Genomic DNA, 17,838 nt, shown 5'->3' with positions numbered 1-17,838 from the left:
CTAGTGAGGTAGAGGCTGCATTAAAGAGATAAATTGCGAAAAGATTCAATCAAAGAAGAGGGCCACCGGAATCAGGCCTTAATAGCAGTTCCTCTCATCAAGTTATGTTTCTTAGTAATGCAAACTCTGCATTTTAGAAGGTTCACTCTCACAACCTATGAGAAGGATGGGCAGGAAAATACTGCTTAAAGTGAGGCGATCTAGCAACCTAAAGGAGAGTAGAGGCCCTGGTGTCCAGCACATTTCAGTTTAAATCACTTTCTGGTTGTGTTGCCATGGAGAAAATTCTCTATCTAGTTCTGCCTTTGCTTTTATAAATTTGGGATAATGCCTGGATTCTCTGCAGAGTGTCTGGTACATATCTGTGCTTAGTTGCTCAGTTGTCTCCGACTCTGCAATCGCATGGACTGTAACCTGCCAGGCTCCTCTGTCCATGGGGATTCTCCAGGCAAGAAGACTGGAATGAGTTGCCATGCCCTTCTCCAAGGGATCTTCCCAACCCTGGAATGACCCAGGTCTCCTGCATTGCAGGCAGATTCCTTACTGTCTGAGCCGCCAGGGAAGCCCAAGAATACTGGAGTGGGTAGACTATCCCTTCTCCAGGGGATCTTCCTGACCCAGGAATTGAACAGGAGTCTCCTGCATTGTAGGCAAATTCAATAGGCATATAATTAGCATGCAATAAATATTTACTCAAGACTTATTTACACTGTTCTGGGTGTTTGAACAAGATACACAAAGGTGCTTGTCTTCGTGAATCCTCTATTATAACTATAATATGTACAAATTTCTAGTATATGGAGCTTTCCTCCCTCCTAAGGTTTAAGGCTAACTTCCTTATTTGTAAATTAGTGGTAAGAAAACCAGCGGTAAAAATAGATGGGAAAGTGTTTGAGAAAATACGAGGCACTGTTAATTATTATGTTAATCAGTTTAAGGAAATCGGTAAACTTGCTCTTTCCACCCCTCACAAACGCCCCTTTACAATTTTCTCAATTTCTTTTCCAAGGGCCCCGGGCCAAAATGGAGGAGGCTGGACTGCATCTCCCAGCGCGCCTGGCGGGGGCGCTCTGTGCGCTTGCGCTGTCAGGCGCCCTCTCTGCCTCCTGGGAGTTGGAGTCAGTCTTTTCCTCAGCCCGCCCAGTTTGCTACCTTCCCCACCTCCGCGCCTAACCGTGCTGCCTTCTGGGAGATGTAGTCCGGGGTCTCCCGGACTCCAATTCCCAGCGGGCTTCGGGGCGAGAACCCGGAAGGGGAGGCTGGAGAGGAGCGAGTGGGGGAAACCCGCGTAGCCGAGGGAGCTGCAGCGCGGGGTGATGGTGAGAACCTCGAGCCGGGGCCGGGGGAGCTTGAGAACCCGTGCGGGAATTCGGGACCCGGTAGCGAGAGGGAAGAGGCAGGGGCTAAAGAAGGGGCTGGATGAGGGGGAGATCGCTTGGGGGAGGGGATTGGGAGACGGGAGCCGGAGGGAATTGTAGAATGGGGGCTGGGGATGGGTCGTGAAGGTAAGGAGAGACTCGAGCTTTGGGATTGATTGTAAGGAAGCTCAGAGTTGGGGAAAGGAGTCCCGAGTTGGAGAAGGGAGTTGGCGTCCAGGCAGAGGCCCAGAAGGGGGCAATTTCGAGGGTTTTAGCCGGGAGGATGTGGAAAGGCATGGGAGTCAGTGCTAGATGAATGAGAGAGTCTGGAGGCTCCGAGGGAGAGGCCAGTTCTGAAAGCGGTGGGTTGGAGCCTCTGGATCGGATTGTGGGCAGGAGGGCAAGCTGAGATGGTGAAAGAAAGAAATCAATGGTAGAGTGGTGTGTAGGTTAGGATCCAGGACTGTGGTACGGTGGGGAGCAAGAGATTAGGGGCCTGCCTGTAGCGATAGTTTGCTTAGTCCAGCCAGAAACTCCCGATAAACCGGACAGCCACATAGGGTAATATGGCCAGAAGAGGCCATAGAGACGACTTCTGCACTCTTATTTCTCCAGTGAGATTTAGAGAAGTGTGGTGGTTTATGTTTATGGGCAGTCCGGCATTCAGATCTTTTCTTCACTCCTTTATGATCCTGTCTCTGAAACTCAGTGCCCTTATCTATTGTGGGAACAACATGCCACTGAGAAGAGAGGAGTCTTCGTAAGATCGTCCTCCTGGCTCAGGGTAAGTCCTTAGTCTCAGAGCAGTTGGTGGGAAGTTCCCCACCCCAGGAATGTGAGTTGGTCACAGGTGCTAATGGATTCCCTCCTTTTCAATGGAGCCCCAGGGGTGTTTTCTCAAAACGTGGCACTGATCTGGGCACATCCCAGGTCAGAAACATGCGGGGGCAGGGAGAGGGTTTCCTCACAGCCATTCCAATTCCAGCTAATACTTATTTTTTAGGAAGTGCCTGGCCTTGTTCTTAGCTATTTGTATGTGCTAACTCCTTTAATTCTGACCACACCCCTAAGTTGTAGGTGCTGTTATTAGCTCTGTTCTACAGTAAGGAACCAGAGGCACAGAGAGGTTCAGCAACTTTCCCAAGGTCATCCAGCATTAAATGGTAGACTCGGGATTCCAACCTAGGCATCCTGACTTAGCATCTGTGCTCCTGTACTGAGGTTCAATGTCATGAGTAGGGCAGAGTGAGAACTGAAGCCATCTTCAGGTTTTGGTTTTTTTTTTTAAGATTTGTTTATTTATTTACTTCTGACTGTGCTGAGTCTTCATTGCTGCCCACGGGCTTTCTCTAGTTTCAGTGAGCAGAGGCTACTTTCTAGTTGCGCTGCCTGGGCTTCTCATCGCAGTGGCTTCTCTTGTTGCAGAGCATGGGCTGTAAGGTGCACCACCTTCAGTAGTTGTGGCGCACAGGCTTAGTTGTTCCACCACGTGTGGGATCTTCCTGGAGCAGGGATCGAACCCATGCCCTTGCATCAGAAGACCAGAGTCTTAACAACCAGACCACCAGGGAAGTCTGAACCAGTCTTCAGTTCTGCCACTTACCTTCTCTGTGCCCTTGGGCAAGTCTTTTGGCCTCTCCTCAATTATAAAATGGGGTCAGTAACCCTAGGAAGGTTAGAGATTTCAGGGAGGTAAGTGTAGAAAGTGCTTGAGTAAGTGCTTGATGCATGTGAGTTGTCATTTTTTTGAATGGGAAACGCAGACCTGAGAGAGGGCGGTAGAGAAAGACTGGTGAGGGAGACACCAGCCAGACTGCCTTTTCCTTTCTCTCCCAGGTTGCTCCTGTGTCCTGACTCTTCTAGTTCCCCACCCTCTGTCCCTGGCGCCTAAGCCCAGGCCTGACTCCCTGAGGGGGTGCTCAGAAACTCAATCTGTTCCCATTCCCATTCTTAGCCCCAGCCAAATATAAATAATTCACTCACCAATGCCCAGCCTGGCCCAACTCCAGGTATTTCAGTGAATAGGAGATATTTCTAACAACTGTGTTTTTTTTCCCTCCTGACTTTTTGGTCACTGGGACCTCGCAACTTGTATGTAAGTCATTTTAAAACAGTTTGGTTCATTTGTTATAGGCTTCCGGAATTTATCCCCTAAATTGTCTGGCTGTAATAGGAAAGCTTATGGTTAAAAGCATCAGCGTCCGGTAGGCCCACGTTCCCATCCCCACCTCTGCTGCTATGTGTCCTTGGCCAAGTTGCTAGCCTACCCTGGGCCTCCATTTTCTCATATGTAAAATGGGCCACATTCCAACCATGAAACTCTTGTCAGCAGTTCATGAGATCTCATGTATAATATGCCTAGTGCATATTAAGTTCCTTGTAAGTGTGACGCATTTTTATTAATTTTATTCTTTCCAGAAAAATTTATTGAGCATGTGCTCCAGAACCATAACACCAAGATTTGAATCCTGGCTCCATCACCCCCCAGCTCTGTGACTTTGGGCAAGGCACTTAACCCCCCAGGACCTCAGTTTCCTGTTCTGGAAAATGGAGGGTCATCCCTTGAATCATCCACCGTGTTGACAAAGTACCTACTATTTGCCGGCACCTGTCCCAGGCACAGGCTGCCACCCTCCCCTTGGGGTGCTTGTGGCTGTCACAACACTGGGGCAGTTTTGCATCTCTGGTGGCGTCTGTGCTCCTTTTTCTGGTGTGGGTTACTCTTCTCTTGATTCATTTTCAGCCCCTCATGCCAGTTTTGCCTGTTTGTCCTTCAGTTCAGTTCAGTTCAGTCACTGCCCATTGGTGTCCGACTCTTTGCGACCCCACGGACTGCAGCACACCAGGCTTCCCTGTCCACCACCAACTCCCGGAGCTTGCTCAAACTCATGCCCATCAAGTCGGTGATGCCATCCAACCATCTCATCCTCTGTCATCCCTTTCTCCTCCTGCCTTCAATCTTTCCCAGCTTTCTTGGATTTTTAACATTTTGTTTCCAGGTCGCAATGAATGATCTGGAACCCCGTTGGTTTAGGGAAAAGTTGCCAGCCTCTCCTTGAACCCAATTTTCACATCTGGGCGCCCCCTGGTGATGCAGTGCTTCCCCTGCCTCCTTCCTTTATTTGTTTGTCTTAAAAAAATGTGTCTGCTTTCCAAGTTACTTTGCCTTTTCCTCAAATCTTATATGTGTTTCCAACCTGGGTTTATCTGAAGCTTTGTTGTTATTCAATCGTTTAGTCGTGTTTGACTCTTTGTGACCACATGAACTGCTTACTCATGCAGAATGATATATTATATATATAGTTTTTTTTTCTTTACTATTGCTAGCAACTCTGGTAAAGCTTCGTTATTCCTAAAAGCACAAGTTTTCTTTTCTTTTTCTTAATATTTATTTATTTATTTGGTGGTGTCAGGTCTTAGTGGCGGCACATGGGCTCCAGAGCACACGGGCTCAGTGTTTGAGGCTCGGGCTTAGTTGCCCTGTGACGTGTAGGATCTTAGTTTCCCGACCAAAGATCGAACCTGAGTCCCCCTGCATAAGAAGGGGGATTTTTAACCACTGGACTACCAGGGAAGTCCCCAGGTTTCCTAAAAGACTTGGCTTGTCACCTGCTCGTGACCCCTCGGTTAACATTATAATCCCCACCTTACACTCTTGAGTCCTTTCACTTACTATATTTGTTTTCCTGTAGCACTGTGAGATTTACCCTGTCTCCAATCCATGAGGACAAGGATTTCTGTCTCCTGTGTCCTGCATGTCCCCGATGCCCAGAACAGTGTCTGACACATAGTAACTGCTCTGTAAATGCTGTTTAATTACTAGGTGAGACCCAGTACCAAACAGTAACAAAGTAATGGCCATATTTTGATTATTGGGGGGGAATAGGACCAGTTTAATTTCAGAATGTAAAATAAACAGAGAAGAAGTCTTTGACTCCATCAAGTGGTTGTCAGACTCTTGAGTGGTCCCTATTTTTTTTTTTTTTTTTTTGCCATCCTGATGGGATCTTAGTTCCCCGACCAGGGATCAAACCCCTGCCTTCTGCAGTGGAAGCTCGGAGTCCTAACCACTGGACCGCCAGGGAATTCCCTGTCTTACCTTTTCTTACTTTCCTTTTATTTTTTTAAAACCTTGTTTTTCTGTGAACCATTTTTAAAGACTTTATTGATTTTATTACAATATTGTTTCTGCTTTATGTTTTGATTTTTTTGGCCCCCAGGCATATGGAATCTTAGCTCCCCAATCAGGGATATAATCCTCACCCCCTGCATTGTAAGGAGAAGTCTTTAACTACTAGCCGCCAGGGAAGTCCATGTCTCACCTTTTCTTAATAATCCTGGTCCCTTCATATTGAAGCTGTCCTTCGTGCCTCACTGGCACTGAGCACTCTACTGATTTGATCTTAGTGAATCAGCAGCCAACCCATGGGTGGGTACTGTTACTATCTGTATTTTACGATGGGGGAAACTGAGGCATAGAGGGATAAGGACCCTGCCTGTAGTCACAGCCCTAAAAGTGAGAAAGCTGGGGTACTCCGAAGCCCTGCCTGGATTCTGTCTGTGGCCTGGATCTCTAGATGCTGAGGATTTGTATGATTCTGACCAGCTATTAGAAAGAAAAACTTAAGAGGAAGAGAGAGACCAGCAGACCCAGAGTCCAAAAAAGCCAATAAAGGGGCATGGATGGATCAGGATTGTGGACACAGTTGTAGCGGGGGTGACAGGGTGGAGAGAGTGGAGAATTGAAGGAATAAGACCAGGAGCAGTGCCATGAGGGTCCTTCCACCGATGCCTGTTGTAGTAATGGGCAAGTACACTCCCTGGGCACTGCTCTGTGCCCAGCCCTGTCCTGGCATGACCCTGACCTCTCCAACTTGCAAGATCTTCGTTCCCTGACCAGAGATTGAACCCAAGTCCTTGGCAGTGAAAGCACAGAGTCCTAACCACTGGACTGCCAGGGATTCCTGTTTCCAGCTTCTTAAGTCCAAGGCTTAGCTTGTTAATTAGCAGCCTTTTTCCTTTCTCTGTGCATTTATGGAAGCAGGTTCTCCCTTAACCTGGTACACAGCTGTCCCCGGAGCTCCCTTTATCTTCATCTGCGGAGTCCTTCCTTTTGTCTTTCTTCTGAGCTAGATCGTATCTCCTTAATCTCATAGCTTCCTTTTTCTTGGTTTACTCCTTTACTTCTGTGAAGCAAATCCTTTGGCAGCTTCCCGAGAAAGGGTTCCTGTGCCTGTTCTGTTGGTTCGTTCGTTTTGTTTTGCCAACTTGCACCTCTCATGGAAGGATTTTTAAACAGGGGAGTTCTGTGGTCTGATTGGTGTTTAGGAAGATCTTTCTGGCTACCATGAGAAGGATGGAGCCAGAAGAACTAAACCAGGCCAGGGAGCTGAGTGCGGAGGCTGGAGCAGCTGTACCTTTCGGGAGAGAATCCAGCCTTCCAGAAACCCAGAGGGTGGAGGGGAGAGAGAGAGGCCCGAACCCAGGTCATTGTCACTCAGTCGGGACAGATGACAGGTGTGGCCAGAGGAGGTCTCAGGAGGAATAGACCCTGTGTGGCTTAGGAGGGCACCAACACGGCTCCTGGAGGAGGTGGCCTCCTGCCTTGGTCCTGGGAGCAGGATTTCCACCACTGGACTTGGCTGGACCAGCTCATTTTTCACAAGAGGCCCCCAGGAGCATCTGTGCAGAAGGCGGACAGTAAGGCAGTGTTAGGGGTTTGTTCCAACCAATAAGTGCTGTACACCTGCAATGTGCCTGGGCGTAGATTCTCCAACTTAATCGTGCGATCCCCCAGAGATCTTGTTGACATGTACTTTCTGATTCAGCAGGTGTAGGGGAGAGCCCAAGATTACATTTCTAATACACTTCCAGCTGCAGCTGCTGCTCTGAGGACCACACTCATAGTAGCCAACCACTCGGTGCTATTCTAAAAGCTGGGGATGCAGAGGTGGGGAAGAAAAAACTAGGCAAAAAATACCAGTCTGGGGGAGTCTTCATTTTAGTGATGGGAGCTGACAATAATAAAGTTTATAGTATAGTAGATAGTAATGCATGCTAAAGAGAAAAATAAATCAGGGAGAGTGTGTATGTCTATCTGTGGCGGGGACTGCAGTTTTCAATCAAGATGTTCTCAGGAACAACAGGATCCTACTGTATAGCACAGGGAACTATATTCAATATCCTATGATAAACCATTATGGAAAAGAATGTATATATACATATATATATAACTGGATCACCTTGTTGTATAGTAGAAATTAACATGACATTGTATATCAACTATGCGTGCTAAGTCACTTCAGTCATGTCCTACTCCTGGCGACCCTATGGACTATACCCTGCCAGGCTCCTCTGTCCATGAGATTCTCCAGGCAAGAATACTGGAGTGGGATGCCATGCCCTCCTCCAGGGGATCTTCCCGACCCAGGGATTGAACTGGAGTCTCCCGAATCTCCTGCGTCTCCTGCATTGGCAGGCAGGTCCTTTACCACTAGCACCACCTGGGAAGCCCCAGTTGACACTACTTCAATAAAATAAATTTAAAAAGAAAGGTCTCATGAAGGTGATCTGAGGAGCGGGGTGAGCCCTCTGGATACCTGGGGAAGAGTATTCCAGGCAGAAGGAACAGAGAGTGCAAAGGCTTTGCAGACGAACAAGATGATCCAGGAAAATCGCTCCGTATAATCCATGAAGGAGCTGCTTGCACTCTGGAGTCAGCCAGACTCTGATTCAAAGCTTGGCTACAAAGCTGTGTCTGACAGCAATTACCTAGCCATTCTATGCCCCCACTTTCTAACATCTGAAATTAGATTTAAAAGTAGTAAAACGATGTGAGAATTAAATGAGTTAATATTTATAAAGCACTCAGAACAAAGCCTGGCTCACCGTGAGGGCTCCAGTGTTAACTGCTGTTGTGATCATCATTTCCTCTGTAATACATTCATCTTGGCCATGACTGTTTCTTTGGATGCCTGCCCCCTTTCCCATGAGCTCTTTCTGGTGATCTCAGTGTCATCTCTGTATCTCCAGCACCCAACCCGGGGCCAGCACACAGGAGGACCTCAGAATGTCAGATGAGGGACATAAAGCTGGATTCTCTAATTGGGGGTATTCCAGCAACAGTGCTGACTGTGTGGTTCAGGTCCTTACTGATTTTTCTCTTTTCAACCACTGTCTTATGAAGAGATACATTAAGGTTTCCCACTACAGTGGTGGACTTGCCAAGCTGGCATTCTGTTGCTTTGTGCCTTGTCTGTTTTGAGGCCATAGTATTAGGAGCACATATGTTGTGAACTTTTGTGTATGATGGGTCAGTTTGTTTTGTCACCTTCTTTGTCCCTAATCATCCCTTTTTCCTTTTGTCTGTTGTTAACTGTTTTTTTTTAATCAGCACTGTCACTTCTCTACTTGACTCTTTTTTTCTTTGGCTGTGCTGGGTCTTTGTTGCTGCATGGGCTTTTCCCTAATTTCAGCAAGCGGGAGCTACTCTCTAGTTGTGGTGCACAGGCTTCTCATTGCAGTGGCTTCTCTTGTTGCAGAGCACAGCCCTGTAAGGCACATGGGCTCAGTAGTGCCGGCTTCCCGGCTCTAGAGCACAGGCTCTATAGTTGTGGCCCACGCGGGCTTAGTTACTTCACAGCATGTGGGGTCTTCCCAGGTCAGGGATCGAACCCATGTCTCCTGAATTGGCAAGCCGATTCTTTACCACTGAGCCACCAGGGAAGCCTTCCTTCTTGATTCTTGGTTCTTATTTGCCTGGTCAGTCTTTTTCCATCTTTTGATTTTCAGTCTGTTTGGCTCCAGATGTTTTTCAATAAGAGGATCTTCACGGAGCATTGCCTTAGGGTATGGCCTTGTTCGGAGCCCAGTGTTTGGGAAGTTAGAGAATTCTGCCCTAGTAACCTCTGACTCAAATAGAATATTTGGGTGTGAAAGAGAGTTTACACTGCCAGGCCTCCAGGCGTTTGAGACATGGAGCCTTAGGGCAGGGAACTTTGATCCGTTCCGGCCCTGCTGGGCAGTGTTGCTGGGGTCACCATGATGACCATGATAACTCTGACCTTTCCTCCCATGGGTTCACTATTCAGTGGACCAGATGATCCATCCCTCGATAGTGACAATGGACAGAGCTAGGTTTGGGGAACCCAGAGGACCTCTCTGGGCAGGTGGAAGGTTTCCAGAAAGGGAGCTCAGGGAAGGCCTCCTGGTTAAAGATACAGGCCCATGAAAGTTACATTTGAGCTAAGACCCAAATGGTAGAAGGGATAGAGCCATGTGGGCTCGCTCTTTCTTTTCTGGAGGGAAAGCATGCCAATCAGAGGTAACATAGGAGGAAAGGGCTTGGTGACTCTGAGGAATATCCAGCAAGGAGGGCAGTGTGGGACCCCAGAGGTGGAGCCTGACCCACCCTAAGGGGGTTAGCTTCCTGGAGGAGAGGATGGCTGAGTTGAAACCCCAGAGAATATATAATTAAATAGAGCACAGCAATCTAAAATCAGATTCCCTGGGTTCCCATCCCTGCTCTAAGTCCCACCAGTTATGTGTGACCTTGAGCTATTTAGGCAACCTGACCTACCTCAGTTTCTTCATCTATACAATGGAGATAACCACTCCTGAGGATCAGAGAAGGCCTCAGTATTCTAACTATTCTGTAGGCCAGAGCAGGTGCTTACCTGGGTCCACTGGGGGCATGGGAAAGTGGGGAAGGATGAGGCTAGATTTGTAGAGTATCTGAGCTTTTCCCCAGGGGCACTGGGGAGTCATGGTAGGTTCTGAGCAGGGTAGGGACAAGGTCAGGTTTATATTTTGAGAATACCCTTCTGGCTCTGATGTGCAGGATGGCTGGTAGCAGACAGGGTGGTGGGAATGGACAGATGCCTGCAGTGGAGTGTCTCTTGAGCCGGCCTGGCACTGAAAGTGCTGTTCAATAGAAACAAGGTGAACCTTACATGTAATTTAAAATCTTCTGGTAGCCACATTTAAATCAAAAGAGATGAAGTCAATTTTAAACATTTTAACTCATTTATATCCTAGTCTCATTTTAACAGGTAGCCAATATTAAAAAAAATTATTAAAGTATTTCATATTATTTTCTTGTGCTATTTGCGGCGCCTGGTTGGAAGGGCTGGCCTGAGAGGTCCTTTTGGCCACACGGCCTGAGCCTTGAATGCCAGGCCCAGAGGCTTGGACTTGGTGCCGACGACGGTTCTGCCCATTTGTTTTTCAGGGTGAGGTGATCCTGCTGCTCCGTTTCCCCCGCGGGAAATCTCTCCCTCCAGGCTTCCCTACCAAAGCTAGGCACTTTCAGATCTTTCTGCCCCCTTCCTTTCCTCCGGACCTGGAGTCTCAATCCCTGAACTGCTTGGCCCTTTAAATCTCAGCTGTCAATCAGGGCTCCTGTTTAGAGGAAACGTCGTAATAAACCTTTCCTTGATTGTCATGGCTTGGGTCCTGGCCTCGTTCTTCCGTTTAGCAGGAAGTTAGGAATTGTTCCACACTCTCTTTCACTTGACTGTTTCCACACCCCGTTCATCACCTCTCGCCTACTCCACCCTCTTTCGAAGTTGGGCCCCTTCGCCAAGGCCTGCCTTATATGGGCATGGCTCCGAATGGCCGCCGCTCATTGGCTGGGACCATCACGCGCACGTCTGTCAACAAAGGGGCGGAGGGAAACCAGTTAGGTGCCGTGCAGGCAAGACAGCTGGAGGGAAGGAGCGAGGGGGCGGGCCCTCTTCTCTTGCGCACGCGTGGGTGCCTCCTTCTCCCCGCAGGGGGCGCGGCGCGCTGGTGGGGCGCTTTGAGGGGGCGTGTCTAGGTTTCGAGAGTAGCCTTAGAGGTTGGCGAATTCCAGGGAAGCTGTAATAGGAGGGAGTGGGGACATTTTTCGTGGGTATGGGGATACTTTGGGATTCTCTTGAGTTTAGGTGGCGCCTTGGGATTTGAGTTTGGGTTCCGATGTACTGTGGAAGATTCGAAAGTATTGTAGGGAATCGCCCATGTGGTTTGGGATGTTTGATGGGTATAGGATTTGGGGAGCCACGGAGAGACTTAGAAGCAGAGTCCCATGTCTGGACCCAGAATGCATGCGCTTTCGGCTCTCCCGACTTCCTCCCTGTCTGGCTCCGGACAGGGATTTAACCTTTCTGCCCCTCATCTGGACTCGGACAAATAACACTCCCTGCTTCCTTGGGAGGAGTGAGGATTAGCAGGAGTTGTTAAAACAGTACCCAGTAAGCGAGCGTGCCATAAGCTCATGTCTGCATATTAACATTTGGTGAGGTTTCTTTGGGAGTATTTTGGAGGTTCTTTTGACTTTGAGAAATAAATGGTTTGGTATTAGTTTTATGTGTGAGGGAGCATTGATGTTTTAGTTAAGTTTTGCGGTCGGGGGGCCTTCTGTGGGATTAGGTAATGCATGTGGAGGTTTAGAGAGAGTTTGAGCTAAGTATAGAATTTCAGGAAACTGGTCTTTTGGGTCATCTGTGAGGTTGGGAAATTGCTGTGTGTGTTGGAGTTCTTGGTAGGCATGGGATTTGTGTGGGTCTACATTGAGATTGAGGCTTTCTGAGCTGGAGGGGATATTTTTAGGTTTGGAAGTTGAAGATTTTGAGAGGGTCTGGATGTTTTGGGTTAGGATATATTTGCATCTGTAGAGAATGAGTGGCTTTTGCTGTGGTAGTTTCTATTCCTGGACATTTTATTTATTTATAATTTTGTTTATTTACTTTGGGCTGTGCTGGGTCATCATCGCTGTGCAGGCCCTTCTCCGGTTGCAGCAAGCAGGGGCCATTCTTGCTGCGGTGCACAGGCTCCAGGGCACACGGACTCAGTAGTTATGGCTCTCTGGCTCTGGAGCACAGGCTCAAAGTTGTGGTGCATAGGCTTCCTTGTTCCGAGACATGGGGGATCTTCTCAGATCAGAAATCAAACCCGTGTCTCCTGCATTGGCAGGTAGATTCTAGATTCTTTACCATCAAGCCACCAAGGAAACCCTGTTCCTGGACATTTTAGATGTGTTGGTTGTTGGTAAACTTAGCCATCTATAGGTTTTAGGGGCTGTGTTTTTTTTTTTTTTTGTTTGTTTTGTTTTGTTTTGTTTTAAGCAAGAAAGAGATTTCAGCAGGGGCTGTGTTAGGAGTAGTAGGTGGGATTGGGAATTATGGGGGGCAAGGATTCTTAGGATTAAGAGTGGTGTCTGTGAGTGCTTGGAGGTGCTTGCAGCCTGTCTAGATCTTAAAGCTATAGGGCCACGAAATAAATGGTGATTTAGTGGTTGTGGTATTGCCTGAATTTAGAGGAACCATATATACTGCAGAGGTCAGCAAACTTTTTCCATAAAGGGCCAGATAATGAGTATTTTAGGCTTTGCAGGCCATATGTTTTCTGTCACCTCTACTCAACTCTGCTGTGGTAGCATAAAAGTAGTCATGAACAAAGGAACATGTTTCGATAAAATTTTATTTGCAGAGACAGGCAATGGGCTGGATTTGGCCCGTGGCTCAAAATAGTACAACCAGGAGTCAGCAAACAACTTTCACTGGTCTGTAAGCATGTGGAAGTTCCGACATTTGAAGAGTGTCTTGGTTTCAAGATATCTGGAGGGAGATGGCCCAGGGAAAGACTGAGGATTTGAGACTGTTAGTTCTGCAGTAGAACATAGTTGGGTCAGGCTCATTAGCAAGACTGCCTCCAGATTAGGTCATGCACACAAAGTCATTGCAAAATAAAATGGTCACTATTACAAGCCCTAAATTGAGAAATCTGGAAACCAAGTTTGAGGGCCTGGTTTTGCAATATATAAACCTTCCCCACTCTGAGCCTCAAATTCAGCAAGTTGGGAGCAACTTGAAGAAGCTAGACTAGAAAGCCCTTCTCATGCCAGGGGTCTACGTTTCTGCTTAAAGGAATTACCTGCAGTCTTGGGGCAAGTGTGTGCATTTTCCTGGGTGAGCATCCACAGCTATAATAGATCCTTAAAGAGCCTCACAACCGGAACCGAGTGAAGAGCTCCACTCTTAAGGACCTCTCTGCCTCCTGCCTCCAATCTTCCCCTGCCCAGCCCACCTTGTTCCTTCCTCCATGGGTTCAGGCTCCTATAGCTGTGGGCAGGGCTGGGAATTGTCTTTTCAGGAACTTGTTACTGGGTGAGCAAATAGAAGAAGGAGGAGCTTTCCATCAGTTGGTACTTTAAATTCTGTTTAAAGTTCTGGCAGCAGAAGGCCTGTAGATCGTGAGTAAAACCAATCAGGTAGTGGAGGGTTGGAGCAAACTGCCAGCTCCTGTCACACTCTGGGTATTACAGAAGCAGGTCCCAACCTCTCTGCAGCTCTCCATTTGCTCATCTGGGTCAGGGCAGGGCGGGAACAGGATCTGAGTGGTATAGCCTGGTCTGTCTCCTCAGGTCCGAAGAAGTTGAGGTCAGAGAGGAGCTGACAGGGCCGGCTGTTCCCCAGCTTCCCCACCCCCTCTTCCGTGTCTCCAGGTGACCTGTGGAGCCCCCCACCGCCATCCAGGCCCTGCGATGTGGTGAACCCCCGCCTGTCTGCCACCATCCCCAGAATGGACCGAAGTGGCCTTCTGCCCTTCCAGCTCTGGTGCCCTCGGCCCTTTGGCACCTACTCCCAGAACCAGCCACGCCCCCCTTCTGCAGCCCTCAAGCCCTCAGCCTGCTCCGAGCCCGGCAATGGGGTGGAGCCAGAACATGGCCCTGCCCACTCTGAGAACACGCCCCCGGTCTTGGCCTCCGATGCTCCTGCCTCCCAGCCTGCCCCGCTCCTTTCCGCAGCGGCTGCTGGCGACGAGGGTCGAGTCCTGCTGGACACATGGTATGTGATCAAGCCGGGGAATACAAAGGAGAAGGTGGCCTTCTTTGTGGCCCACCAGTGTGGTGGGGGCAGTCGGGCCAGCTCCATGAAGGTCAAGGGGCACTGGGGCAGTGACAGCTCCAAGGCCAAGCGGAGGAGGCGCTGTCTTGAGTCTACGAAGGCTCCGCCCGACCCAGGGGGACAGGACGGGCCCCCTGCCGCAGAGGGGGCCCCAACCTCCGCCGGCGAGGATGTGGACCTGCTCTCTGTGGCCGAGATGGTGGCCCTGGTGGAACAGCGGGCCGCCCTGGCCCTGCAGAGCTACCCGCGCCCCAGCACCCCAGCGCCTGTGGTCTTCGTGTCAGCTGAGCAGGGTGGGCCTGGCAAGGGGCTGGGATCCGAACGAAGGTCTGGCGGCGGGGACTGCAGCCGTGTAGCCGAGGCAGTGGCCCACTTTGAGGCCCAGCGGGACAACCCTCCGGCCAAGGGTCTCCGCAAGGAGGAGCGGCCTGGGCCAGGCCCCGGGGAGGTGCGCATCGCCTTCCGGATCTCCAACGGCAGAGAGTCCCGAGCACCGGATGGCAGCTTACCTAACGGGAGCGGGGGCCGGCCAGGTTGCGCCTACCCTGGCAGCCCAGGTCCCGGAGCCCGGGCCAAGGACAAGATCACCTGCGACCTATACCAGCTCATCAGCCCCTCTAGGGACGCCCTCCCCAGCAACGTGGAGTTCCTGCTGGCTAGGGCAGACGAAGCCAGTGAGGGCGAGACCCCCGCCCCCGCCAGGCCCGAGGACACTCCCCCGGCACCCCCGCCACCCCCTGCCCGGGACTGCGGAGCGTCAGGCTTCCACGTGGATGTGGTGGTCACAGGAGTGGTGGACGAGTGCATCTTCTTTGGCAAGGACAGCACCAAAAACGTGAAAGAGGAGACGGTGTGCCTGACTGTCAGCCCCGAGGAGCCACCCCCGCCAGGCCAGCTCTTTTTCCTCCAGTCCCGGGGGCCGGACGGACCCCCTGAGCCCCCGCCAGCCGACTCACCGGCCACAGCGCCAGGCCCGGACGATGCCGAGGGGACGGCTGACACCTCCCTGTGCCGCCTGTACCGGCACGTGTCGCACGACTTCCTGGAGATCCGTTTCAAGATCCAGCGGTTGTTGGAGCCGCGGCAGTACATGCTGGTGCTCCCAGAGCACGTGCTGGTCAAGATCTTCAGCTTCCTGCCCACGCGGGCCCTGGCGGCTCTCAAGTGCACCTGCCACCACTTCAAGGGCATCATTGAGGCATTTGGCGTGCGGGCCACAGACTCGCGCTGGAGCCGCGACCCACTCTACCGCGATGACCCTTGCAAGCAGTGCCGCAAGAGATACGAGAAGGGCGACGTGTCGCTCTGCCGCTGGCACCCCAAGCCCTACCACCACGACCTGCCTTACGGACGTTCCTACTGGATGTGCTGCCGCCGAGCCGATCGCGAGACCCCCGGCTGCCGCCTGGGTCTGCATGACAACAACTGGGTGCTGCCCTGCAACGGGCCGGGCGCTGGTGGGGGCCGGGCTGGCCGCGAGGAGGGGAGGTGAAGCCGGGGGAGGGGGTGGGGAAGAGCCCACCACGCCCACCCCCATCCCCTCCCCCTGGGAGCCGAGGGTCAGGACTGGGTCACCAGCCCATACCCCCAACCCAGGCAGCATGGATCCACCTCCAGAACTAAGATGGGGTTCATGGGGGTGACCAAGAAAGCACTCCGATTGACCCCTACTGGTTTTCTACTCTTCAGATCCTCAAGTTGGGTGTTTTTTTTAATCAGCATCTCAATTTCCTCTCCATTCAGCCCCGATGCCCTCCCTGCCACTCTCCGTACCCCAGGGACCCACTAGCAGGGAGCAGACGGCAGCTAATTTTGGTACTACTTAAGGGTTCCCCCATTCTGGCCCCCTTGCATTCCCTCCCCCAGTTCTTTCTGGAGTTGTTCTTTTCCCCCAAGAGGCTGCAGCACCCAGCATTTGTGCCCTTCCTAACCTGCTACACCAGGGCTCACCTCCTCTTTAGGAATTGGGGGCCATCAGATCACAGATCACATTTTGACACTTTTCATGGCCACCTGCCATTTCTAGACATTTTCCCCATTAAAACAATAAAAATCAGTTTTCTCCGTAACCTCAAGCTATCAGTCTCTCTAGGTCCCCAAGAGGAAAACAAAAGTTGAAGTGTAAAACTTCTCTTCCAATATTTAAGCTATTGCCATGACCCCATCCCCCCCCCACCCCACCCCCCCCCACACAAAAAGCTGTGAAACCCTTTGCCTCACTCTGGACAGCGTAGGGGGGCCGGTGGGCAGGGACTAAGGGTTTCAATTTCTGTTTTTTTTTCTTTCCACTCTGGGTACTTGTTCAGGTGTTAGAGGTCTCTCCATCCCCCAGCCACATATTTTTTTAAAGAATCCTTTAGTGAACCAAGACCTTGACTTTCAGGCAGTTTGATCTGGAGTACTTTTGTTTGTTGTTTGGTTTTTTTTTTTTTTTAATTTGGTTTTGTTTTTTCATCCTTGTGGTTCTGGAAAGCTTCTAACGTGTGGCATCTGACCAATTTTGAATTGGTCCTTTCTATAAAATCAATATTTATAAGGCTGGGCCCAGACTGGTTTGTATGTTGTTAAGGGAAGCTGTTTGGAAGAGAAGGAAGTCATGGGCCAGTTCGTGGTGAGATGGAAAAAGCTGAAAGAATCCTTAGCCAATTCCCTTGGACTGAGATGACTTTTGACTCTTCATCTGTGTCAGTTTGGATTCAAAAATCTCAAAAGAGTATTAATAGAAACTCAAACAGGGTAGCTTTTATTCTTTTAGAAACCCAGTGTCGGGCAGGTATGGTGGCCCTGAAGTCACTGGGAGCCCAGACTCCTTCAAGCCCACTGTTCCATTATTCTTTGCCTTTGGCCCTCAGCCTCATGGTCCAAGATGGCTGCTGAAACTCCACCCATTACCGTTTTGTGGGGAAGGGAGTCTCCTTCCTCTCAGAAATACTACACCCTACTTCTGTGCACAGCTCACGGATGGCAACTTTAGCCACGTGGAAGGACTGCACCGGAGACTGGGGAATGCAGACGCTTAGCCAGATGCGTTATGCCCAACCAGAAACTCATAAAGATCCCTGTAATAAAAGTTTTAAGATATTCAGCTAATTATTAACTAACGGAAGAGGGGAAAATGGATATTGAGCAGTGGCTAACAGTCTCTGACATTCTTACCAAGGAATCAAAATTTCCAGAGATGAGGCTATGTCAGAGTAGTTATTTAATACTTAGATTTTAGAATCAAAGAGACCTGGATTTATAACTTGGCTTGGTTTTGTGGAATTTTGGATTCCTGTAAAGAGAAGGCCGGGTTATTTGGACTCTCCTGCTGAAAACAGGAAGTAAAATCTGAAAAGCCTCAAATAGCCAATAAAACACAGTTATGGATATACTAAGCCAAAAATTTAAGGAAAAGGTCCATAGGGGTCCTAAAGCCACTTTTGCTCTGAGGGCATTTGCCGATGTTAACAACCCTGGGTTTCCAATTTTTAGCCTTATTGGGACAGGCCAGCAGAAGTCAAAGCCTGCCCAAGGTGAAGAATCTAATAGGAGCTGGGATCCCACCAAACTACAAGCTCAGGTAAGACTGACCCAGAACACTGCAGAGAAGG

General features: G+C 49.9%; 1 protein-coding gene across 7 annotated transcripts; it reads left to right on the top strand.

Moving 5' to 3' along the window:
- Window positions 1-1,211: 1,211 nt before the first annotated feature.
- FBXO46 (F-box protein 46) lies at window positions 1,212-16,787 on the top strand. Of its 7 annotated transcripts, none has more exons than XR_008703795.1 (3): window positions 1,212-1,319; window positions 2,068-2,142; window positions 10,588-11,044. XR_008703795.1 is itself a non-coding variant. In XM_055551378.1 (3 exons), the coding sequence occupies exon 3, from the start codon at window positions 13,920-13,922 to the stop codon at window positions 15,735-15,737; it is 1,818 nt and encodes a 605-aa protein (XP_055407353.1). In that variant the 5' UTR covers window positions 1,212-1,319; window positions 2,068-2,142; window positions 13,843-13,919; the 3' UTR covers window positions 15,738-16,787. The 7 variants fall into 7 exon arrangements, 3 of the variants coding, with proteins under 3 accessions (XP_055407353.1, XP_055407354.1, XP_055407355.1); XR_008703797.1 differs by lacking the exon at window positions 10,588-11,044 and adding an exon at window positions 10,198-10,580; XR_008703796.1 differs by lacking the exon at window positions 10,588-11,044 and adding an exon at window positions 4,136-7,396.
- Window positions 16,788-17,838: the final 1,051 nt, after the last annotated feature.

This window comes from Bubalus kerabau, chromosome 17 (assembly GCF_029407905.1).
Source record: "Bubalus kerabau isolate K-KA32 ecotype Philippines breed swamp buffalo chromosome 17, PCC_UOA_SB_1v2, whole genome shotgun sequence".
NCBI lineage: Eukaryota > Metazoa > Chordata > Mammalia > Artiodactyla > Bovidae > Bubalus > Bubalus kerabau.
This window is presented reverse-complemented; position numbering and strand designations above follow the sequence as displayed.